This window comes from Dipodomys ordii, unplaced genomic scaffold, assembly GCF_000151885.1.
Source record: "Dipodomys ordii isolate 6190 unplaced genomic scaffold, Dord_2.0 Scaffold70, whole genome shotgun sequence".
Classification (NCBI taxonomy): domain Eukaryota; kingdom Metazoa; phylum Chordata; class Mammalia; order Rodentia; family Heteromyidae; genus Dipodomys; species Dipodomys ordii.
Genome location: NW_012267286.1, coordinates 3,526,781 through 3,551,800, shown reverse-complemented (window position 1 = coordinate 3,551,800; position 25,020 = coordinate 3,526,781). Strand labels below are relative to the sequence as shown.

At 41.1% G+C, this 25,020-nt stretch overlaps 1 protein-coding gene across 1 annotated transcript in view; it reads left to right on the top strand.

Moving 5' to 3' along the window:
- The window catches only part of Ank2 (ankyrin 2, neuronal), a 298,210-nt gene that overhangs the window by 265,264 nt on the left and 7,926 nt on the right, over positions 1 to 25,020 (top strand). Inside the window, exons 37-45 of the mRNA XM_013023813.1 lie at positions 816 to 837; positions 4,289 to 10,498; positions 12,305 to 12,379; positions 14,652 to 14,783; positions 16,051 to 16,194; positions 18,140 to 18,410; positions 20,346 to 20,640; positions 23,993 to 24,076; positions 24,190 to 24,354. Coding sequence (XP_012879267.1) covers positions 816 to 837; positions 4,289 to 10,498; positions 12,305 to 12,379; positions 14,652 to 14,783; positions 16,051 to 16,194; positions 18,140 to 18,410; positions 20,346 to 20,640; positions 23,993 to 24,076; positions 24,190 to 24,354 — 7,398 coding nt within the window. The remainder of the gene's footprint in view (positions 1 to 815; positions 838 to 4,288; positions 10,499 to 12,304; positions 12,380 to 14,651; positions 14,784 to 16,050; positions 16,195 to 18,139; positions 18,411 to 20,345; positions 20,641 to 23,992; positions 24,077 to 24,189; positions 24,355 to 25,020) is intronic.

Below are 25,020 nucleotides of genomic sequence, written 5' to 3'. Positions count from 1 at the left end.
ATTCCATCCCCCCAGTTTAAAATGGAAAGCCTGAGTTCCAAGGACTGCCTTGAATCTCCTCCTCTTCCCCCATATTTTCCCCTCATTGTTCTGCACGGGAGCAGGATGAAGGGGAGATTGTAGACTCAGATTCTGCCTATAATCCTCCCCCCCCACACACACACACTCAGGCTGACCTCATCCTTTCCCTGAACCACCCCTGTCACATCCTCAGCTTCCTTCCTGTGTTCAGCATCCCTGTCCCCACAGCTGTGAAAAGACGAAACTGATACAACCCTCTATAAAACTCTAAAACCAGACTTTTTGTGTCCACAAGTGAAGTCTTCTCATTAGATGTCAGGTGCTTCTGATGAATATGTTCAGGATCTGTTCAGGATAAGTGATCAAGTTCAGATTCACTGTAAGAGGTGGAACTTCAGCTTGTTATGAGTGACAATGAGCCCCATGTAGGAAAGGTATCACCCTGACACAGTGTTTGTTAAGTATTCGCTTTCTTTTCTCTATTAATCTGACACTTGTGTAATTCTGATCTCATCCTTTTCCCAACCGTCTTGCATCAAACATGACTCCTGTCTTCTCAGGGTAACATGTTAGAAAGTATTTCCACTTGCAATGTCTAAAAAAAACAGATTATTATAATTATTATTTTTCAAAGTGAGGATAAGACTCCTGGAGGCCATGAGGATCAGTCATTACTGTACCTTCCTCTTGCCTGTGTTGTCACTTGTATGTTTTAGTTAGGGATTAGATACATCAGGGTCTGTGAGCCAAGATTGAAACATGTAACCATTGAATTTATGTATGTTTTCTTTCAGATCGATATGACATCAGAAAAAAGTAAGATTTTAAATAAAATTGAGTGTGTTTAAAAGCTGCCTATAATTGTTTTTTTAAAAAAAGCATGAATTAAGACTCAAGCTAGTTGCCATTACTAACCTCTGTAGTAATTATACTTTTATCTTTATTAATCATTAATATATATTTAGAAAAAAAGCAGCTTGGCCAGTTAAATTATAAAAGTATAGATCTAATTTGTGAGCTGATTAGAATTTTAAAATGCAACTGTAATTCATTTAAGCATTCACTTTCTTTTGGCATTTCTGTTAACCCTGGTATTGATGTCCCGCTTGTTTAGAAAGCCACCCTACCGTTTTGTCCATTGTTAGCATAATATTTTCATCTCATTATTTTTTAAGCACTGATGTGACAGTATCACTTTTTATGCTGAGAACCTGTGACTTCTGTCAAGAGGTTTTTTTTGGGTTTGTTTTACCTTGTTTCAGTAGGAGACATTTGTAAAAGCGATACTGTCTTAATATTTAGTAGCTTAGGCTACCTCTTTCCCCACCCTCTCCTTCCCTTACATTCCTTACTGTGGTGAAGTGTAACTGAAGGCTAGCTAGGCTGAGATCTAAGACTGTTGTGAACATTTGTTGGAACAACAACAACAACAAAAAGAACAAGAAGCAGATGGGTACAAATAGCTTACACCTGTAATGTTACCTACCCAGGAGGCTAAAATCTAAGGATCATGGTTCAAAGTCAGCCCTGTCTATGATATTCTTAGGTCTAATTGACCAGCAAAAAAGCTGGTAGTAGAATTGTGGCTCAAGTGGTAGAGCACAAACTTTAACCAAAAAAAGTCAAGGAGCTCAAGGCCTTGAATTCAATCTCCTATACTAGCCTGAAAGAAAGATAGATAGAAAGAAATATGGAAGAAATATGGAATGACAGAAAGGAGAGAAAAAGACAGAAAGGGAGAAAGAGAAAGAAAGGAAGGAAGGAGGGAGGGAAAAAGGGGGGAAAGAGAGAAGGAAGGAAGAGAAAAAGGAAGAAAAGAAATAGAGGAAAGAAAAACAAGAGGTGCCAAGAATACAAAAATTAAGACCTTTGGGATGAAATTGCTACTCACACTGTCTTATTAAAAGGACTAATTTTAAATAATAGTAGTGCAAACAGCCTACCTCAATCTAGTCTAGAGAGCACTCGTTTTTACAGAACTAAGAAAAAACAATGCTAGAATTTACCTCAGGTTTGGAATATTAATTCAGATTTTAATGTGTTGGCCCATTCCCTCTGACTCCTTGGTTTCTTGTAGAAACTCAAGTTGATTTTTTTATGTTTCTCCCTTTTATGCTTCAAATGCATTAGAAAAATAAGCCTAATTTTCAATGCTTATTGATTTTTAAGTATTCATTTCAATTTACTTCATTTCAGCATAATCCTCTTGAAAAGAGAAAACTCAGAACCGTGTTAACTATGGTCATTTGGTCCTTTTTTTTTTTTTAAACTAGGGCTGAGAACCGAACCCACGGCCTTGCGCGCGCCAGGCGGGCGCGCTTCCGCTGGGCTAAACCCCCAGCCCCTCACTTGGTCCTTATACAATGACTCGTAGAGTTTTCTTTTTAAGTCTACACATAATGTGACTTACTACACATTATTGAAATGGCTTTAATGGTGGCTTATGTTTATGTTACATCACTATTCAGAACTAAAGTAAGTATGCTCACTAGTTTATATGGCTGAACAAATTTATATCATATAAATTTAATATATTTACATACTCACATATTAGAGCTCCTTAACAAATGCAAATTATCTTGAGAGAAGATGCTTTTGTTTAAATGACATTATTTTGCCTGCAAATAATTCTTCTTTTTTATTCCTAATTCTAGTTATTTGTTTTTGTGGTGGTCCTGGGGCTTGAACTCAGGACCTCCTACTTGCTCAAGAGGGCACTCTACTGGTACTGCTGAGCCATAGCTCCAGACCTTCCTTTTTGTTTTTGTTTTTTTCTTTCTTTAAACAGATTTTTCCTGTCTCTCATTCTTCAGGACAACTCTGTTTACATTTTTTTCTACTGTGTTTACTTAAATTGGATTCTCTTTTGCTTCTTTGTACAAACTAGTAGGAACTAAAAATCATCTGTCTTTACTATCAAAAGAAATGGAAGAAAAAAGACATTACCAGGTTGCCAGAATGTCATAGATTTCCATGCAAGTCTCCTAGATATGATGACTATTTCACTCTTTTAGAATACAGATTTACTTTTTTTTTTAGTTGAAGGGTAGTCATTGAATGACCTTCAATAGTTATAAAATAATCTCCAAAGAAGGGCTTAGTGGAAGGGATATTTTTCCTAAAGTCCTTTTTTAGGTAAGTCCCTAAAACCTTTTAAAACCTTTTAAAAAATTGAAAAAATAGAATCGATAGAAAAAAGAAAAAGAAAAACAAATATAAACTGGATTCAGAATTTTCTGTCCAAGCTCCCAGGGAACCGAATGTGCTTCACCACAGTAAGGCCTTACCTGTTTGTTCTAGTTCCTCCTCATCCTTCTGCCTGTTCTTTTCTGCAAGACCACACCCCCTAGCACTTTGACCCCACCTTTGCTTTGCATGGAAATAACTTGGCTTACATAAACTGTGCGTGTGTCCCGTGTGACTGTCTTTGATATGGGTTGCCATGCATCCCATTTTTAACTCTGGACTCACCTCTCTGTTGAATCACAAGTGTGGTTTCTGTTGGTTTTCTTTCCTTTCCTATCTTTCCCTCCTTGGTCTGTCTCTTAACATGTCTAAACAAGGCTGCTCCAAGGAAAGGACCTACCATGCCTTTTAGCCCAAGAGTGTGTCATTGTTAGGTGTGAATTTCCCTTAGATGAAATGCCAGTTTGCAGCTGATTCATACATGTGTCATATCATCACTGTACATTGGCAGAACTACTCATTCTAAATTTCAAATTTATTGGGTTGTAACTATCCACACATGATCCTTGTTCTGAGTTTGCTACTACTGGCTTTCTCCTGAGGAAATGAATGTTCTGCAATTTGTAATGCTTTTTATTTTTTCTTATTATTTTTCCCTCATGGTTTTGTTTTTGGTTTTATTTTCCAACATTGATCTGTAACATTGAACAATCTTGAGATACCTCTGTGTAATTTCACTGCGTTCTTTCTCTGTTTTGGTTTGTAATTTTTTTTGTGTGTGTATGTCTTGATTATTTGTGATAGTTTTGTTGTATGTGTGAATGTGCTACAAGTGAGAAAATTAAGCAAGTTATTTCCTGCTCATTTTTCCTTTTCAGTTTTTTTTTCGTTTTTTAATTTTTCTGTTAGCCTTGCTTTGCTCTTGTACCCCGAGACCTTGTGAAACCACCATTCCTAGTCCATTCTGTTGCCCTTCCCACCACAACAGGAAAAGACACTGTGTCCTTTCGATCCTGATTACATTTGCCAATATCTTTTTTGATTTCCATTTTACTTTCGATGTTTTTCATTCACATCAAAGATGATGAGACAGAATCTACAGAAACATCTGTGCTGAAAAGTCACCTGGTTAATGAAGTTCCTGTCCTAGCAAGTCCGGACTTGCTCTCGGAAGTTTCTGAGATGAAACAAGACTTGATCAAAATGACCGCCATCTTGACCACAGATGTGTCTGATAAGGCAGGTTCCCTTAAAGTGAAGGAGCTGGAGAAGGCTGCTGAGGACGAGCCCGGCGAGCCCTTTGAAATTGTGGAAAGAGTGAAAGAGGACTTAGAGAAAGTGAATGAGATCCTGAGAAGTGGAACCTGTGTGAGCGATGAAGGCAGAGGGCAGAGTTCTCAGGCTGAGCCAGAACTAGTGGAAGAGGAATGGGTGCTTGTCAGTGAGGAAGAAATAGAAGAAGCTAAGCTAAAAGCCCCTTTAGAAATCACTGAATATCCATGTGTAGAGGTTAGAATAGGCCAAGAGACCAAAGTCAAGACAGAGAAAGATTCAACTGGGCTAGTGAACTACCTTACTGAGGACCTCAATTCGTATGCACCACCTCATAGGGACAAACCAGTTCAAGACACACCAGGGAAGACTTCTGAGGCTCCAGCCACCGGCAAGGGCTCTGATCATGAAAAGAAGGGTACCCCGTCAGGAGAGAAACAGAGTACCCTTAAACAGGTCAAAGCAAGCCTGGGAATCAAAAAGCCCGTGAGAAGAAAATTAAAAGAAAAGCCCAAACCAAAAGAAGAAAGTTCACAAGCCAGTGAGGAAAAGACTGAGCTTAAAAAGTGTAGCTCCGAGGAGTCAGTGGATGAAGACTCAGGGTTAGCCCCTGAACCTCTCCCCACGGTGAAGGCCACATCTCCTCTGATAGAAGAAACTCCCATTGGCTCCATCAAGGACAAAGTGAAGGCCCTCCAGAAGCGAGTGGAAGATGAACAGAAAGGGCGAAGCAAGTTGCCCATTAGAGTCAAAGGCAAAGAGGAGGTGCCCAAAAAGGCCCCTCTCAGGACACATCCAGCTGCGTCATCCCCCTCTCTGAAGTCAGACAGGCATGCACCATCCTCTAAAGCAGAAAGGCTTTCTTCCCTCTCCTCTGCAAAACCAGAGAGGCACGCTCCAGTGTCGCCATCTGGTAAACCTGAGAAACACTCACCTGTGTCTCCCTCTGCCAAACCGGAAAGACATTCACCTGTGTTGTCAAGTAAACCTGAGAAACACTCACCTGGGTCACCTTCAACAAAAACGGAACGACACTCCCCTGTGTCATCGACAAAAACAGAAAGACACTCGCCGGCATCCCCTTCAGGGAAAACAGACAAACGCCCACCCATATCACCTTCTAGTAGAACAGAGAAACATCCCCCAGTGTCACCTGGGAGAACAGAAAAACGCCTGCCTGTGTCCCCTTCTGGAAGAACGGAAAAGCATTCGCCTGTGTCAACCACTGGGAAAAACGACAGGCACCTTCCTGTGTCACCCTCTGGGAAAACAGACAAGCAGCCTCCTGTATCACCCACCTCAAAAACAGAGAGAATTGAGGAAACCATGTCGGTTCGAGAGTTGATGAAAGCTTTCCAGTCAGGCCAAGACCCATCTAAACATAAAACCGGACTCTTTGAGCACAAATCAGTAAAACAAAAGCAGTCCCAGGAAAAAAGTAAAAGTCGGTTAGAAAAAGAGAAGGGGCAGGCAATTACCCAGAGAGATATACAGAGAACAGAGTCAATCAAACGTGGCCAGAAATTCCTGGTAACTGGTACTCCAGAATCCAGAAGAAGAGCTCACGCGATCGCCATGGGGTTGAAGAGAGATGAAGCTGTTGGAGAAAAGGAGAAAGCTGCCAACCACAAAACTCCCGAACCTGTTCAGCCAGCATCTGAAGAAGAAAGCCATCAAGAGCCTGATAGGTCCAAAGAAAAGAGGGCGGAGGAGCAGGGAGAGATGGAACTTCAGATCAGCCCCAACAGAAAAACCTCCACTGACTTTTCTGAAGTCATTAAGCAAGAGTTAGAAAGCAATGACAAATATCAACAATTCTGCATGAGCCAAGAGACTGAAAAAGCTCAATTGCAATTAGACCAGGTCCTCACCAGCCCTTTTAACACCACCTTCCCACTAGATTACATGAAAGACGACTTTCTCCCTGCTCTTTCTTTACAGAGTGGTACTTTGGATAGCAGTGCTGAGGGCCTAAAGCCGGAAGGGCTAGCACCCTCTCCTTGTGGCAGCCTGATGGAGGGGACCCCTCAGATAAGTTCAGAAGAGAGCTATAAGCATGAGGGTCTAGCAGAGACCCCTGAGACTAGCCCAGAGAGCCTGTCCTTCTCACCAAAGAAAAGTGAGGAACAAATGGAGGAGACAAAGGGAATCACCCCAAAGGTAGAAACACCCCTAGAAATTCCTTCAGAGAAAGAACATCCCACAACCAAAGACAGGATGGATGGTTGTGAAGATCAAGGTGCTGCACTGGCTGAGGGTTCGGAGCTCGCTTCTGAACGTTCTCACAGGGAGGTCTCTCCAGATGCTCCCCAGCCTGTGTCTCCTCAACAAGAAGGACCTGGCAATTCTAGCACATCATTGACAAAAGAATCACCCCGGACAGTCCCTGAGGATGCATCATCCTGTGGGGAAGGTCAGCTCATACCCCAAAGTTCAGCTCAAGAGGCACAGGCTAATCGGGAAGCTCAGGAATCTCCAACCACCTTAGAGGGGATGGAAACTTCACCATTGCCTGGTGCTTCTGTAAAGACAGACACAGACATGGGATCCAAGCCCCAGGGGGTCATTAGAAGTCCTCAGGGATTAGAACTTGCCCTCCCTAGCCGAGACAGTGAGGTACTTAGCCCAATGGCTGACGAGTCCTTAGCAGTCAGCCACAAAGATTCTTTGGAAGCCAGCCCTGTGTTAGAAGATAACTCCTCGCACAAAACTCCCGATTCTCTGGAACCAAGTCCTCTGAAGGAATCTCCTTGCCGGGATTCCTTGGAAAGTAGCCCCGTTGAACCAAAGACCAAGGCAGGGATGCTGTCAAGTCATTTCCCTTATCCCGCAGCTATTTCCAAAACAGAACTCATGACGGAAGTGGTCTCCATGAGGTCCCGGCTCCTCCGAGACCCTGATGGAAGTGCTGAGGATGATAGCCTTGAGCAGACATCCCTCATGGAGAGCTCCGGGAAGAGCCCCCTCTCCCCCGACACCCCCAGCTCGGAAGAAGTTAGCTATGAGGTCACACCCAAAGCCACCGAGGCCACTTCTGCCCCCAAGCCAGCTGTCATTCAGGAGTGCGCCGAGGAGGATGACTCAGAAAATGGAGAGAAAAAGAGGTTCACTCCAGAAGAGGAAATGTTCAAAATGGTCACCAAAATCAAGATGTTCGATGAACTTGAACAGGAAGCTAAGCAGAAAAGGGATTACAGAAAAGAGTCCAAGCAAGAGGAATCTTCCTCAGCCTCCGACCCCGATGGTGACTGTTCAGTAGGCCTGGAGGAACCCAAACAGATGGAGGGTGTAGAGGGTGAAAGAGATGTCCCTGTCCTGGTGACCTCCGAGAGCAGAAAGGCTTCTTCCTCTTCAGAAAGTGAGCCTGAACTGACTCAGCTAAAGAAAGGTGCCGACTCAGGCCTTTTGTCAGAACCAGTAATTCGAGTGCAACCTCCTTCCCCACTTCCATCCAGCATGGACTCCAATTCTAGTCCCGAAGAAGTTCAGTTCCAGCCTATAGTTTCCAAACAATATACCTTCAAGATGAATGAAGAGCTTCCGGAAGAGCCAAGTACCTCAGAAGAAGAGAAAGAGGGTGAGGCTCATTTAGCTGAGGATAGACCCACAGTTTCTCCTGAGGGTGTAGTTAGACCTTGTGAGGATCTGAATGGAGCCACCCATCAGCCAGAGATCTGTGATGGTCATGGGTGTGAGCCCGTGAGTCCTAGCAACTCAGCTGGACCGGTCTGCTTGGGTCACCAGAACTTGTCAGGTGATGATGTCGATGAGCAGCTAGCCTTTCAGAAAGACACCCCAACTCCCCAAGACAGACACGGAAATGACACAGGAGGAGGAGAACATGATGTTTCTGGAATAGAATCTCCACCAGGAGCTTGCCCCAGCGAAAGCTCTTCTTTGCTTCATTGTCCGATATCTGAGGGGGAGAAGTTAGGTGAAGGGACATTCTCTACCTCTTCCACTACAAATGTGGAGGTCACAAAAACGGACCAAAGTGTGGAGAGCATATCAAAAGACTGTTCCATTCAAGACTCTTCTGTCCCTCCCCATGCAGATAGTGTTTCCATAGCTTCTCTAACGGGTGATCCAGCCAAGGCCGATGAAATCCCTGATCCTCAAATTACCAGCCCTTATGAAAATGTTCCTTCCCCCTCTTTTTTCTCTAGTGAAGAAAGCAAAACCCAACCAGATATGAATTACACCACAACCTTTCACTCTTCTGAAGGGTATTCTGCTACCATGACATTCTCTGTTGAGGATGTAGAAGTGAAAAGCTCTTCACCTAGGACTGTTTCGAGCGAACGATGTAATTTCGAGAGCCAGAGCCTCGAAGGAGCATCCGAACAAGAAAGTACCTCATGGGAAGTGCAGTCAGAGAAAGCTTCCTCGTCTCTAGAACCTACTCTATCTAGGACACCAGAAGTCATCGGTGAGCAAATAAGCAAAGTCATTATCACCAAAACAGATGTGGATGCTGATTCCTGGAGCGAGATTCGTGAAGATGACGAAGCCTTTGAAGCGCGAGTGAAAGAAGAGGAGCAAAAGATCTTTGGTTTAATGGTGGACAGACAATCCCAAGGTACTACCCCAGACACCACTCCTGCCCGGACCCCAACAGAAGAGGGGACCCCGACAAGTGAGCAGAATCCATTCCTCTTTCAAGAAGGAAAGTTGTTTGAGATGACCCGAAGCGGGGCCATCGATATGACCAAAAGGTCCTATGCAGATGAGAGTTTTCACTTTTTCCAAATTGGTCAAGAAGCTGGGGAAGAGACTCTTCCAGCAGATATCAAAGAAGGGACCCCTGGGGCTGAGCCCTCACAGCTGGAGATGTCAGCCGAATCACTAGCACTTTCAGAATCAAAAGAAACAGTCGATGATGAAGCCGAATTAGTGCCAGATGACCTGAGTGAGGATGTGGAGGAAATCCCTGATTCAGATAGGCACCTTAGGTCTCATGTGGAGATTTCAGCTTCCCCTGAGGCATCCACAAATTGTGGAGGAGCCGAGGACCTCTCCACCCTGCAGACGGATGATGCACCTTCTTCGTCCAGTATGAAGCCGATACCTTGCCCTGACTCCCTTCAGCCGGCTGTACCAGGTCAGTTAGATTTTTCCACAGTCACCAGGTCTGTATATTCAGAGAGAGACGATGAGTCTCCCGATTCTTCTCCAGAGGAAGAGAAATCAGTGATTGAAATCCCCACCGCCCTCATGGAGAACGTGCCTTCTGCTGAAAGCAAATCCCAAATTCCTACAAGGACTATACTCACCTCAAGCCCAGCACCTCTCCCTGCAGAGGAGAGCGAATTTTCTGAAGATTCTGCACCTGGTCTGAATGAGGGAAGTATGGAAGATGAAGCAAAACCAAAGTCCAAAATCCCTGTCAAAGCATCCATCCAAAGAGGGGAGCAGCAACTCCCACATCCAGATTCATCTTTGCAGATGACAGTCACTGCTCAGGGACGGGACGGGACAAGCAGGACCTCAGATCACAGAAGCAAATCCGAATCCGATGCCTGTCCCTTGGACTCAAAGACCAAATGCCCAGTGAAAGCTAGGAGTTACATTGAGACAGAGGCAGAGAGCAGAGAGAGGTCAGAGGAGCTCGAGTTAGACTCAGAAGAAGGGGCCTCAAGACCAAAGATATTTACATCCCGTTTGCCAGTTAAGAGCAAAAGCAGCACAGCTTCCTGCAAAGGGGGCGTGAGCCCTACAAGAGAAAGTAAGGAGCATTTTTTTGACCTTTACAGGAATTCCATAGAATTCTTTGAGGAGATTAGTGATGAGGCTTCCAAACTAGTGGATAGGCTTACACAGTCAGAGAAGGAGCAGGAATTAGCTTCAGATGACGAAAGTAGTAGTGCCTTGGAAGTTTCAGTTATTGAAAATCTGCCAGCCGTTGAGAGCGAGCATTCAGTTCCTGAGGACATCTTTGACACAAGGCCCATTTGGGATGAGTCCATTGAGACTCTGATTGAACGCATCCCCGATGACAATGGCCATGACCATGCTGAAGGTATTTGCCAGCCATTGGGATTCCCTGTGCTACGCATGTCATAAATTTGATAGAGATTTTTTTTTGTATGTTTGTTTTATTTCGGTGATTTGTGTCTCATTTTCTTTAAGCTTTCTGTAGTGGTTAATGTGTTTGTGTAAGCCCTTTGTGTTTTGTGCCTTTCTGTATACTCTTGTCTATGAAAACAATCTCAAGATTGAGTAATGAGAATGCTTATGGAAAACATAAACCTGACCAGGCAATGGAGACCCTTGCCTTTCTTTAGCTGCTGCACGGAAGGTTCATGCAAGCTTTGAGTTTTGTTGTTCTGAAGTCCCAGGCTTAGCCTCAAATTTAGCATGTTGCTTTGGCACATGATGATGTGAGGTTTGATTTTGCACTCTGAGAACTCATTGCTTGATCTTCTTGCCTCTGGACCCTTGAAATAATCTGTACTAACAATTTTGTAATTATTAGGAAGCCATTTGCTCAAGAAGATTTCTCACGTCCTGAAATTCCAATTGGTGTGGGTCTGGTTTTGATTCAGAAAGGTTGGATTTCAGATACCTTTGGTAATTCTTTAAGCAAACAAATATAAGGTAAACATATGCTTTCTGTTTATACAATAGAGGAATAGAGAGGGTACTCAAATGAAATACAGCAGACAACAAAAACTCAAACTTTGCACCATTTAAGGTGACTATAAGGGAATGACGATCCTTTAAATTGTAAAGGAAAAAAAGAAAGAAAGAATGAAAACCATAGATTACTTTGAGAAGTAACCTGTGGTCTTCCATTATCTCTACAATGAAGACTACTGTTCCTAAAGTTCATAAAACCATCTAAAATGCTGCCCATCAAACCAGAAGAGTTAAAGTTAAATGGGAAAAGTTATATAGCTTGTGAAAATAAATAATGGGTGAGTTGACCGCATCACAAGCAGGCAGAAATGTGACTCAAAAGACATATTCACATCTGTGCCACAATGCACACAATGAGTGTGATTCTATCATTGCATTTTCCTGACGTCATCCCAATGAAGCAAATTTGCTTTTGGCCACATTGGATAAAGCGAACATTATCTGTCCAACCTTAAACAAGATCTCTTGCAAGTTTCGAACAAACTTTGTTTCAGACATAACCCAGTAATGACCTCTACCCTCACATAAGAGGTCTTAACTAATTATTCCAATTCTGCATCCCATTTTCCATTGCTCTAATGTTTCAAGAGCAAAATGACTTTTGGTGGGCAGTATTATCAGATCATTTGAAAAGAAAGTCTTAAATGACTAGAAAGTAAAGCCAGGTACCAGTGGCTCACGCCTGTAATCCTAGCTACTCATGAGGCTGAGATCTGAGTATTGTAGTTCCAGCCTGAGCAAGAAAGCCCATGTGATTCTTATTTCCAATTAACTACCGAAAGGCCAGAAGTAGAGCTGTGGCTCAAGTGAAGACACTGAGTACAAAAGCTCAGGGACAGTACTTAGGCCGAGTTCAAGCTCCAGATTCACACACACACATACACACACACACACACACACACAGAAATGACTAAAAATCAGCTATTTCTATTTGTATGTTCAGTAACTAGTCTTGATTAAAGAGAAATGGAAGCAGATGGTTCCCATAAGCCATATCAGATTCATTCCCCATCCCACCCCCAGAAAGCAGACAAACACACAACGCAACAAGATGAAAAATGCAATAGCACACTTGTGCTATTTTCAAATCTTTGGACAAGTGACTTCCTTTCTTTGGATGATCGATACTGTGGTTCCTCTCCTATCATAGACAACCTTTGGCCATTCTGTTTTTGACCTTCTGTAGATCCACAGGATGAGCAGGAGCGGATTGAGGAGAGGCTGGCTTACATTGCCGATCACCTTGGCTTCAGCTGGACAGGTAAATGAGAATGACTTCCCTTTTTATCAGAAGGCCCTCCATTGACTCTGAAATGTGGAGTAACTTCAGACTTTAGAAGGTTGACAATAAGCCAGCTTTCAACATACTCCGCTAGCAGTTGCAGATATCTAAGTTAGGGGTGAGGGAGGTTATTATGTTTCAGAGTAAAAATTTAGATATGAATTTCTTAAAGCTTGATTTGAGATCTAACCAGGGATGCTTCTTTTAGTGTATCAAGTATCTTCATAGTAAATATTGTCCTGGGGGAATGTCACAATGTATTTGTGTGGGATGTTTCACTAAATTTTGAGATGGAAGTGTTTAAGTATAGTAATTGTATATTAAATGATTTACTTAAGGACAGTACATACACATTGTGGCATCTACATGGATTATTTACAAATCATAATTTGTAAAGAAAAAAACTATTTTCTTTAATCTGCCTATGAGTTAACCAATTAAAGCAACATTGTACAAGGCTTATTCTTTTCTTGATTTTTATTTTAACTCTGGTTTAATTTTCTGGTTTAATATCAATTATGACTACTTTATTGAGTTAAGCAGTACAATTAGTTTTCTTTTTGAGGCATAGGGGTCCATAATATTCTTAGAGATAATGGATTATTTGAAATTTATAACTAGAACTAGTAGGAATAGCCAATTTAATATTAGGATACATTTGAAATATTACTCAAATTTATTTAATTGAGAGATTTAGAATGGTCAAAATATCTCCAGTTGATATACTAGATATGTAAAATAATTCAGAATTATTTCCCTTATACATACATACATATATATATATATATATATATATATATATATACTCATAGACTAAACATGTATATTTGGTTAAAAATTTTAAATCTTTCACCTAAACAGAATGATATAATTTGAAATTAAGTATGTCTCTCACATAAACCAGCTTCTACCCTGCTAGCACCATAACTCAAAAGTACTTGCTCTCGCCTGTAAATGGTTTTAGAAAAAGAAAAGATAGAAATACATTTCTTTCAATTATTTACAAGTAAGTGAAATTGTACTTAATAATATTTATTGTAATTTTTCTGTTCAGATAACCCTCTCGCAAGTCACTTTCAAGTGACTACTGAGTTATACTTTTCAGAGATTCCATAATTTATCAGCGGTCTTGGTTGGGAGATTTAAAGTTGGCTCCAGTTAATAATCTTGGTAATAAGTTAACAATCTTGGTACATTCTACTTAGGAGTAGAATTGCTAGATCAAGAATATTTTTAACTTGGGGAGATGGCATCAAATTGATAACAAAATCACCTTCTTTACATATATAGACATACATATACAGGGAGCTTACCATAATATATTAGCATCCTTAGAGAATTTTAAAGTTTTAACTCAAAGGAAAGCATTGTGGCTTCATAGATTTTAAAACATGTGACATAAAATCAAGAAGTAAGTTAATCCATTTCTAAAATAAGGATATAGGCAGTACTTATCCAAGTACCCAGAAATAGAATTTATAGTTCTTAACATCATTTAAAGCTGGGTGCCATTGACTCTTGGCTATAATCCTAGGTACTCAAGAGGCTGAGATCTGAACAGCACAGTTTGAAGCCAGCCGTGGCAGGAAAGTCCATGAGACCCTTATATCCAATTAACCACCAGAAAATCAGACGTGAAGCTGTGGCTCAAATGATAGAAGGCTAGCCTTGAGCCAAAAAGTTCAGGGACAGCGCTCGGTCCTGAGTTCTAGCCCTAGGGAAGGGGGTGGGGGAGCCATCACTTAAGTAGGAAATGATACTATACGCTAGTAATGCCAGCACTCAGGAAAGACTGGGGCAGGAGAATTATGAGTGTAAAGCCAACCTAGGCTACAGAGCAAGACAACAACAATAAAACAACCATTTTTAAACCCTTCTATACAAATGGTAATATATTTCTCCTATTTTGTAATTTATTGTCCATTATCTTGGCTAAAAGTATAAACATATTAATGATCATGTCTGTGTTTTGGAATCAACTGGTTTCAACTATTTGTAGTTTGTCAGTACTACTTCAATCACTACCATTTCCATGATGGTAGAGGTAAGATCTATACTCATGATTAGTATTTTAAGAAATCAAATACACACACACACACATAAACACAAACCACTTCTAATGTATAGAAATAAAAGAAAGCCAAAGGCTCATGGCAGTGCAAGAAAATTTCATTATCATATCACAAACCAGGGTATACAGGCAGAGGCCTGCAAATCAATGTGTTTACAAAGTAGTTATCTTCTCTTCTAGAATTAGCAAGGGAACTGGATTTCACTGAGGAGCAAATTCATCAAATTCGAATTGAGAACCCCAACTCCCTTCAAGACCAGAGCCACGCACTACTGAAGTACTGGCTGGAAAGGGATGGGAAGCATGCTACAGGTATGTGCAGAACTCCAAGTAAAAGGTACAAAGTGGAATTTTCTTGCTCAATTCAAATCACCTAATTTCCTCCCTCCCTCCCTCCATCTTTCCTTCCCTCCCTCCCTTCCTTCCCTCTCTCCCTTCCTTCCTTCCTTTCTTTTGTGGATGGAGATATATATATATATATATATATATATATATATATGCCAGTACTGAACTCAGGACTGCTGTGTTGTCCCTAGCTTTTTTGCTCAGTGCTAGCATCTTTTCACTTGAGCTACAGTGCCACTACTGGCCTTTTGGTGGTTATTTGGAGATGAGAATTTCATAGGTTTACCTACTCAATCCTTAGACCTCAGTCTCCTGAGTAGCTAGTATTCTAGGTGGGAGCCATCAGCACTGAGCTTGGAACCACCCCACTTTTTCATACATCCAGGAAGATAGTAACATAAAATGCTCTTATTTTCAAGAAGTGTTGGCAAATGAAGATAAGCTATTGTCATTTCTAAAACAGACAGGAGGCACGAAGAAAATCTTGTAGTCCATGCCTGGAAACAGTGTTAACTAATAAGAAATGATATTGATACTGGCTGGCAACAGGCATGTTATTCAAGCTCCAGATTTTCTGAATATCCATGATGGACACAATTTCTTTGCTTGCAATGGTTTTATGGGTGATGAATTACTTTCAGTTTTGACTTCCTTTGCTCCCCGCAAACAAACTTAGGTGAGAGGAAAAGTATCAAGTGATGTGTCTATGAGATGATGCATTATAGTCAGACTTACCTGGTCGAATAACATGGGAAATGATAAGCTGTAGCTTATCATCAAACACAGACCTTCTCAGCAGGCCATGTTTTCCACTTCCCCCAGTGTCTCCATGATGATATGCTGCATCATTCCTTGCTCTAATACTTCTTAGTATCATTGCCAGTTGAATTTAAATTCTAGGTAGTCAACAAGCACTTTTTTCTTTAGCATTCTTGCAATATTTGGAATAGACTTTTCCTAAATATATATTTTGTTAACTGAAATTTGGATCTTCTTGGGAGTCATATATGTTATCTGGAACTCCAACTTTTTGGACTTGTGTCAATTCCATATCACAACTGTGGTTTATCTCTCTGCTTCTTTTCACGGAGTCCCTAATTAAGTTTATAGCTGTTATCTATACAACGTGCCAAAAGATTTAGTAAGGCAACTTAATGAAAGAAAAAAATGTTCAAAGAGCACCTCTCAAATGTAACAAGTGTAATGAATGCTAATGTATTCTACACTTTCTTAGATACCAGCCTCATTGAATGCCTCACCAAGATCAACCGGATGGATATTGTTCATCTCATGGAGACCAGCACAGAAACGCTGCAGGAGCGCATCAGTCACAGCTATGCAGAAATTGAACAGACCATTACACTGGATCATAGTGAAGGTCAAACAAGTATTGTGTGTGTGTGTGTGTGTGTGTGTGTGTTCAGGTGCTGGACCTATTGTTTCTCTCATTTTACAAGAAAGACCTTTAGTGATGGCACATTCATTTCCTTGCTACCTTGATTTCCTTGCCTTTTTCTACAACTTGCCCAAATATGTATTCTCTGTTACTCTACCACATTAATACATCTGACCTAATTCCTTTTTCTCAGTTTCTGAGGATGTCTGATAATTATCTCGTAACTCAGCCACAGAATTTTATGCCCACAACCAACACTACGCCATTACTAATTACTTACTACTGAGCAACACATACTCAAAAAACAGTACTCTTATTCTTTCTTTTTTTTTCTTTTTTTTGGGGGGAGGGTCTGGTCCTGGGGCCTGAACTCTGGGCCTGGGCACTGTCTCTCAGCTCTTCAGCTCAAGGTTAGCACTCTACCACTTGAGCCACAGCGCCACTTCCGGCTTTTTTCTTTTTGCTTATGTGGTGCTGAGGAATCGAATCCAGGGCCTCAGGCATGCAAGGCAAGTGCTCTACCACGGAGCCACCTTCCCAGCCCCTCTTATTTTTTCTTTTCCTTCCAACCAAAAATTCTCAAGATCCACTGTGATATCCAGCCATTGTGTATGTGTGTGTGTCACAAGTAGGCCTTGAATTCAGTGTCAAGGCACTCTCCCTTATTTTTTTTACGCTAAAGGTTAGCTGCTCTACTCCTTGAGCCACTGCTTCTTCCAGCTCGTTGGCTAACTGGAGATAAGAGTCTCACAGACTTTTCTTCTGGGACTGGTTTTGAACCACAATCCTCAGATCTTAGCCTCTGAATTACTAGCACCTAGCCTTACCACCTTTTTAATATTGTACTTACTCTAATTTATTGTCATTCATTTATAAACCCCAAGCACCCCCACCTCTGTTTTACACCTTCCTTTCTTCCTTCAAACTACCAATATTTCTCTTTATCTATGCCTATTTGATGATCATTTTTCATATCTTCTAACAGAATTACAAACAAATGTCCATAACCTTCCACTACAAAAATCTACCAAGATGAATAAATCTCTATGCATAAAATCTACCTCGTAATATAGTAGATTACATTGCTTTTTTTTTCTTTTTTTTTTTTCTGGTGGTATTGGGTTTGAACTCAGGGCCTTGGAATTGCTAGACAAGTTGCTCTACCACTTGAGCCACAAGCCCACCTTAGATTACATTGCTTGCCTAGCTAAAGCCATCACCACTTCCTTGGGGCTGAATTGTATTCCCTTTTCTCCACTCAGAGGCTTCACTCCTGAAGTGTCCATTCTGACTTCCCACAATTAGGCCAGACCCAGTAGCATTGAGATATACTTTAACAGATCTCACCTTTTAAAACAAAACAAGACAGCTCTTTTTAACCGCAACATATACCATATATTTCTCCCCTCATCTTGTGAGAACTTTCCCTACTCCAGCCCGTCTTGTAAACTCTGGTAATTATTTCCTTGTTGACAAATCCATGGATAAATTTCAGTGTTCAAATTACTCCGCTCCTTACCAGCATTTGGCATAAACGTTTAATCCTTTCTTAAATATTTTCTTCACTTACTTTCTAGGATAACTTCTCTTTCCATACGTTTTTCTGCCTTTCTGCTCTCCTCCTCGAAGCCATTTGTGGTAGCTTATTTCATCTCGTAATTTAAGTGATGGCATGCATTAGTAAGTAGCAAGACACCTCCCACCTCTTGCTCTCTCTCCCTGTCCCAGAAGTTTGATCTCCTTGCTACTCATCTATTCTTCTGCTTCAAATTCCTGGTGCTTTTGCTCTTTTCCACCCTAGAGTGTTTTCTAATCTGATCAATAGAGCTGTTCACTCTATTTCTTTTGATTATTGCTCAGCTATCACCTCCTTCCTATTCGGTCTAGCTTCCATCTAAAGCTTAATTTAATCTGTTCTGCTCCCTAGGATTCTCAGTACTTCCAGAGGAGCTCTGCACTGCCCGGCACAAACAGAAAGAAGAACAAGCTGTGTCTAAAGAAAATGAGTCTGACGATCACCCACCTATTGTCTCTGAGGAAGACATCTCTGGAGGTTATTCCACTTTCCAGGATTGTACCCCCAAAGCTGAGGTGGACCCCTCAGAACCAGTGCTGTCTCCACAAGTGCACAAGGAACAAGTTCAACAAGATTTCTCAGGGAAAATGCAAGACCTGCCTGAAGATCGGCAGGAATACTTGTAAGTTTCAAAAGAAAGTCTGCTCAATGTGGGTCCAAAGAACAAAAGTAAACATGACAAAGGTGCCAGGCAGATACAGACATAAATAGTTGCAAATAATTCAAAAAGCATCTACCTATAATCAATCCCAGAGCTGCTAAAAATAAAAACCTGAAACACTGAGGACATATCATTGTGTTGCGTATTAGAGATGATGGAGAACTACTTGGATTCACTTCTAGATCTGTGATTTTTTTCACAGTCCCAAGTGCCTTGAGTTTTTACTTATATATCTATAAACTATGATAATGACATGCATACTCCATTCTTCATTTCTGTAACTTCGTTGTTTGCCATGTAAAAACATCATCTAGCTGGGCGCTGGTGGCTCATGCCTGTAAACCTAGCTACTCAGGAGGCTGAGATCTAAGGATCATGGTTCAAAGCTAGCCCCAGCAGAAAAGTCCATCAGACTCTTATCTCCAATAAACTACCAGAAAACCAGAAGTGGCCCAGTAGCTTAAGTGGTGGAGCACTTGCCTTGAGCTGAAGAGCTGAGGGAAAGCACCCAGGCCCACAGTTCAAGCCCCACGACCGACCAAAAAAAAAGTATCATCTAGACAACACAGCTGTTACTTATAGCATTGCAGTACCTTCTTTACTCTCAATACAGTTGTTATTTACAATGATTGCTACATTGGTAATGCTTCCAAAATGGTAGCATGGTCCATTGGACCATGACTGGTTTAGGTGATGAAGAGAGGCACTGTACATTTGACAACCCACAAAGTATTTCAGCAAATGTACAAGGTAACTAAATATAGAAACAGAAATACAACACAAATTATTTGCCCAACATTAAACACCACTAAAATGAGGTAGAATAAGGTTAGAGTAAATAATAAATTGTAAAGAGGAATTTTTGAGATATTGTCTGGCTAAAGGAAGTTACAGAGCAATGTAGTTCAGAACTCAAACTCTGGATTTTATAGATACAAAAGAAAGAGTAATTCATTGAGAATGGTTCTCCAGGCAGAGAAAACACATCAGAGAGGCAAGTACACTATCATGAGATGGCATCATAGTCCTTCCTTTGTCATGAACGGAGTATTGTTTTCTGGTCACCGAATCATGGGTAGAGGGGCAAAGAAATGAGCTCAAAGAAATGACACATCATCAAGCTTTTTTCCCTCAAGTCCTTCCTCTCATCTACCTGCAGAAGCAGGGGAAAGCTGAATGGTTGGGCAAGAAAGAGAGAAGGACAAAGGAAAAAACAGGAGGAAGAGGAAGGAACACCAAAAAGCCTTTTATTATTGAATGTCAATAGCATGATAGAAAATTACACTAACTATAAAAAAGTAAAAGGAGCAAAAATATTTCTAGTTTAAAATTTGAGAATATGAATTGGTAACCAGTGGCTTGTGCATAGAATCCTAGCTACTCAGGAGGTTGAGATCTGTGGATTGTGGTTCCAAGCCAGCCTGGGCAGAAACATCAGTAAGACTCTTAGCTCCAGTTAAGCTGCCAAAAAAAGGCCATAAGTGAAGATGTGCATTAAGTGTTATAGCACCAGTCTTAGGTAGAAAAGGTAAGGGAGGGCATCAGGCCTTGAGTTCAAGCCCAAGTCTGGCACAAAAGTAAAATAAAATCCAAAAGGAAAAAATAGAAAGATGAATTTATAGCTTACGTACTTGATAAAGGTTACAAAACAATAATGCATTTCAGCATAATTTATATCTAAGAATATAGGATTTCATCATACCAGTAAATGAAGCTGTAACTGTACTCTATCTTACAGTATTACCTTTCTTCAGATTTCTTTCTTGACCAAACTTACATAACCAGTCTTAGCTATCATGGACTGTGAAGACCAGTTTCATCTTCCCTTCTAAGTTCCTTGCTTGGGTAAGAAAAGTACAAATGCTGCTGGGGTATAATTTGGCTTTTCCCTTCCAGTGTAACTACTCCAGGAACAGAAGGGCCAAAGACTCAAAAGGCCACAGCAGTACCTGCCTCTCCCAGCAAGACTCCTGAAGAGATCAGGAGTACCCCACATGAGGAGGAGAGAATGTACCTCCACACACCAACATCCAGTGAGCCGAGCTGCTCTCCCATTGTGCAAGAACCGGAAGAATTCCCTAAGCCCAAGGAAGAGAGTTCTCCGCCAAAAACCAGCCTGGTGATAGAAGAGTCAGCTGAGGTCCACCCACAGGCCTTGGCAAGGCAGGATACAGATGCAGCTTTTGAAAAGGTAAGATGCTCTTGTTTGCTGGCCCACCTCTAACAAAGTATACATACTTTCTAGTTTCTGTTTCTCTGATGATTTTTTTTTAGAATTCAAACAAAACAAAATAAATGTTAAATTAATTTCTATTAACCTAGGTCATGGGAAAACCTTCATCCTTTTCTAAACCAGGAAGCTGTGGGATCATAAACTCTAGCTGATCATTGGAAACACTTTTGCTAGTCAGAATGAACACTGTAGCTTGGCACTGGTGGCTCCTACCTGTAATCCTGGTTACTCAGTAGGCTGAGATCTGAAGATCACGATTTGAAGCAAGCCCAGGCAGATTCCTATGAGATCTCCAGTCCCTGTGAGATTCCTATCCCCAATTAACCACTCCAAAACCAGTAGTGGAGCTATGGTTCAAAGTGGTAGAGTATTAGCTAGCCTTGAGCAAAAAGAACACAGGCACAGCACCCAGATCCTTTTTTCAAACTCCACAATCATCACCACCAACAACAAAGTGAAGACTGAGGTGAAAGAATAGTCAGAGATTTGTGAGAGTCTTAGGTAGATCTTCTGGGACAGACATGCTGTTGCCATCAGTCCTGAGATCTGTTTGTACCATCTGGTGACAAATCTACTCAAAGTGGGACTGTTCAATGCCTTAGACAAACTTTCCTCAATTGAGGAAGGATCATTTCCAAGTTAGATTTCCTTAGGTTTATTTTAGAAATAGCCTAGGAAGAGAAGATGATATGTAGATCCTCTTAGGAGAGACAGTCAACTCATTTATTCACAAAATGTGGTCTCTGTGGGTTCCGTATCTGGAGATTAGTTGATATACCTCAGTTCCTTAGAAGAGTTCCTTAGAACAGAATTGGAGTCTTTTGAGGGAAAAGTAGCATACAATTAAAAAACACTGGTTTTTATTCACAAGGAGGGTAATATTATCTGATTCCAGGATTTATTAGAAGCAAGCTGAAATGAAGAAAGCTTCAGGCACAGGAGAAGTCTGTGTGTGTGCGTGTGTGTGTGTGTGTGTGTGTGTGTGTGTGTGTGTGTGTGTGTGCATGTGTGTGTGTACATGCACGTGTCCTGATTTTGGCAGCAAAGGTAAAAAATGAAATCACCACATGAATTGCTTTCTAACCTGTATTTGTTTCTGTACAGAATTATTCATCTCAAATTCTTGGCTCCTGTGAATTTTAGTAAAATGTCTCCTTCATGTTTCGGGGTTAAAAGTCATCAATCTTGGCCTGAGAACCAAGTTATTGGCCAAGTGATGTGTAGACTTCAAAAAATTATTGGTGAATCTTTTATTCAATGTATTCTATGCATATACGGGTTGATAAGTCCTTCTGCATTCTACATGCCTTATCCAGGCCTGTCCCATGCATTCTTTATGGGTTTCCACTTATATCTGATCACTTTATGTGTTGACCCTTAACTTCTCATGTTCATAATATGAAAACTGAACTTCCAATTTTAGTTACTAATCTTGTTGGCCGTATTAAAATACAATTTTGTTTAGAATTTGTATGTTTTTCTTCAGCAGAGAATTCTAACTAGGATTTTTGTACCAGTCCTGGGCTTGAATTCAGGGCCTGAGTGCCATCTCTGAGCTTTCTTGCTCAAGGCTAGCACTCTACCATTTGAGCCACAACTCTACTTCCAGCTTCTTGGTATTTAATTGGAGGTAAGAGTCTCACAAACTTTCCTGCCCGGGCTGGCTTAGAATCATGATCCTCAGATCTCAGTTTCCTAAATAGTTAAGATTACAGGTATGAACCATTGGTGCTCAACTTCTAGCTAGTATATTTTTAGATATGTTAAGCAAATTGAGATTTTTTTCCTTTTAAAAATTAAAAATCCAAGATAGATATGGTGGCACATGCCTGTAGTCCCAGAGCTCTCAAGAGGTTGAGGCAGTAAGATTGAGAGTTAGAGCCAGCGTTAGCTACATAGTAAACTGTCAGACAGGTGAGTGAGAAAAATGACAAGAAGGGAGAAGAAAAGGGAAGAAAGGGTAGAAAAGGAAGGAAACAAATGCTATTCCTCAGGAAAGAGTGATTTGTAAGACATAGCTTTAATCTTAAATTATGTTCTTAGTCTCATCTTTGACTTTAGGTCAAACCCATTCAGTCTGATTTGTAACTTCTCCTCCAAACAAACCTAATATTATTCATATCCTGACCTTGTCGATGCCAGGGAAATGTGCTAACAACTAGATAGTAGCTATGGGAAATGATGACTTCCTGTGGAAAGTTCTAGGGCAAGCATGAGCCATGCCTACAGGTGTGAGTTAATAATTTCAAGTCTAAACAAGAACCTTATGGCTTACAACGCTGCACTATACTGCCCAGAAGGTTTGGAAACATTTCTTTCAGCTATTCATTAGGAGTTTTCCATAGTATAAGTTAGTTGGGAAAGATATTTCTTTAGACAGATTTTGACAGATGATTTCTCTGACAATTCTCAGAATCATGGGTATTTTTCCCCATTCCATGAACTAAAAAACTACATATACTTGTTGATGCTTGAGACCATACCACACATCTGATTTTACCACCAAAAGCTCCATGAATAAAACTTTCAGAACACAGTGTAAGTTAAAGCAGAATGCAGTAGAGAAGTCATTTCTTAGCATGTGAAATACAACGAGACAGCTGGGCACAGTGGTGCATTCCTGTAACTCTATATCCGGGAGGCTGTGGTAGGAAGATCATGAGTTCAATGTAAACTACATAGAAAAAAGTTAACTTCAAAACGTAAAACAACTGGGTGCTTCCATGCTTCCACCAGGAGATAATGGAGGAATTAGGGGAGCTGGAGGTCAGCTCTGATGAGGAGGCAATGGTAACTACCAGGGTTGTCCGCCGAAGAGTTATTATTCAGGTACCAGCTATTGACCATGCTGCACGTCTGGGGCAGTTCTGTCCATGTACCCTTACAGAGTGCTGGAGCAATAGAAGCTTGGCATGTTCCTTCAGTAATGCATGACCACTGGAAAGCAGCCCTTCACTTTCCCCTTTTTGTTGATAAAGAAATGCAATGCTGCCACATCTGCAGCCCACCTCCAAGAGAGCAGACAGCAGGAAGATTCCATTCTTCAGTTCTTGCTAATCTATTTATCTTGTGTTATTTGTTCCTTTGTTTACCTAACTTTGATTGCAACCTCCTATGCATGTTATTACTCACCTGCTTCTTCTTCTTCTTCTTCTTTTTGTTAAATAATCAGATAGGAATTTTGCATCTCAGGAATGCTTTTCAGCCTCGCCTTTGGTTTTCTAACATTCCTCCCATTATAAGCACTTGGACAGGGGTTCCTCAGGAACAGTGCAAAGAGTAAAGTAAACCTCTTGTTTCAACTACTTAGGGTGATGATATGCCTGACATACCCCCAGAAACCGTCACAGAAGAAGAATATATTGACGAACATGGACACACCGTCGTGAAGAAGGTACTGGCTTGTGTTTTCTTACATGGCTAATTTCACACTTTCTGTTTAATATTTTTTTAATCACTCCAGTGGTGCAACCCAGAAACAAGACACATCCATGAACTGTATTTCAGGTTACTAGGAAAATCATTAGACGGTATGTAGCCTCTGATGGTACAGAGAAAGAAGAGATTACCATGCAAGGGATGCCCCAGGAACCTATCAGCATCGAGGATGGGGATGGCTATTCCAAAGTTATAAAACGTGTGGTGCTGAAGAGTGACACTGAACAGTCAGAGGTGAGGTCAACCAGTTGTCCAAGTCCTATTGCCTAGAGAACAAATTGGAGTTCAAGGGAGATGAAGGAGATTCTATGTTCCTGTTGGTCTTTCTATGAAAATCTACTGTCTTTACATATTCCATTTTTTCCTGTTTCATGACTTTGTATAATTTTCAAATAACCCCTTAGGAGCTTTGTTACCATTATTCTCATTGTCCTTGTTTTGTCATTTTTATTTCTATTTAATTCATAGTTAACGATGGCAGAAATCCCAAAGTCAAAGAATGAAATTCTGCTATGCTCATCCCTGTACTCCTAGCTATTCAGGTGGTTGAAATCTGAGGATTGCAGTTTGAAGTCATCAGGAAAGGCTATGAGACTCTTATCTCCAATTAACCACAGACAAAGCTGGAAGTGGTGCTGTGGCCTCGATCATAAAAAGCTCAGGGGGGCTGAGAAGGTGGCTCAGTGGTAGAGTGCTTGCCTTGCATGCATGAGTACCTGGGTTCAATTCCTCAGCACCACATAAGCAGAAAAGGCTGGAAGTGGCACTATGGCTGAAATGGTAGAGCACTAGCCTTGAGCTCAAGAGCTGAGGAACAGTGCCCAGGCCCAGAATTCAGGCCACATGACTGACCAAAAAAAAAAAAAAAAAAAAAGCTCAGGGACAGTGCTCAGGCCCTAA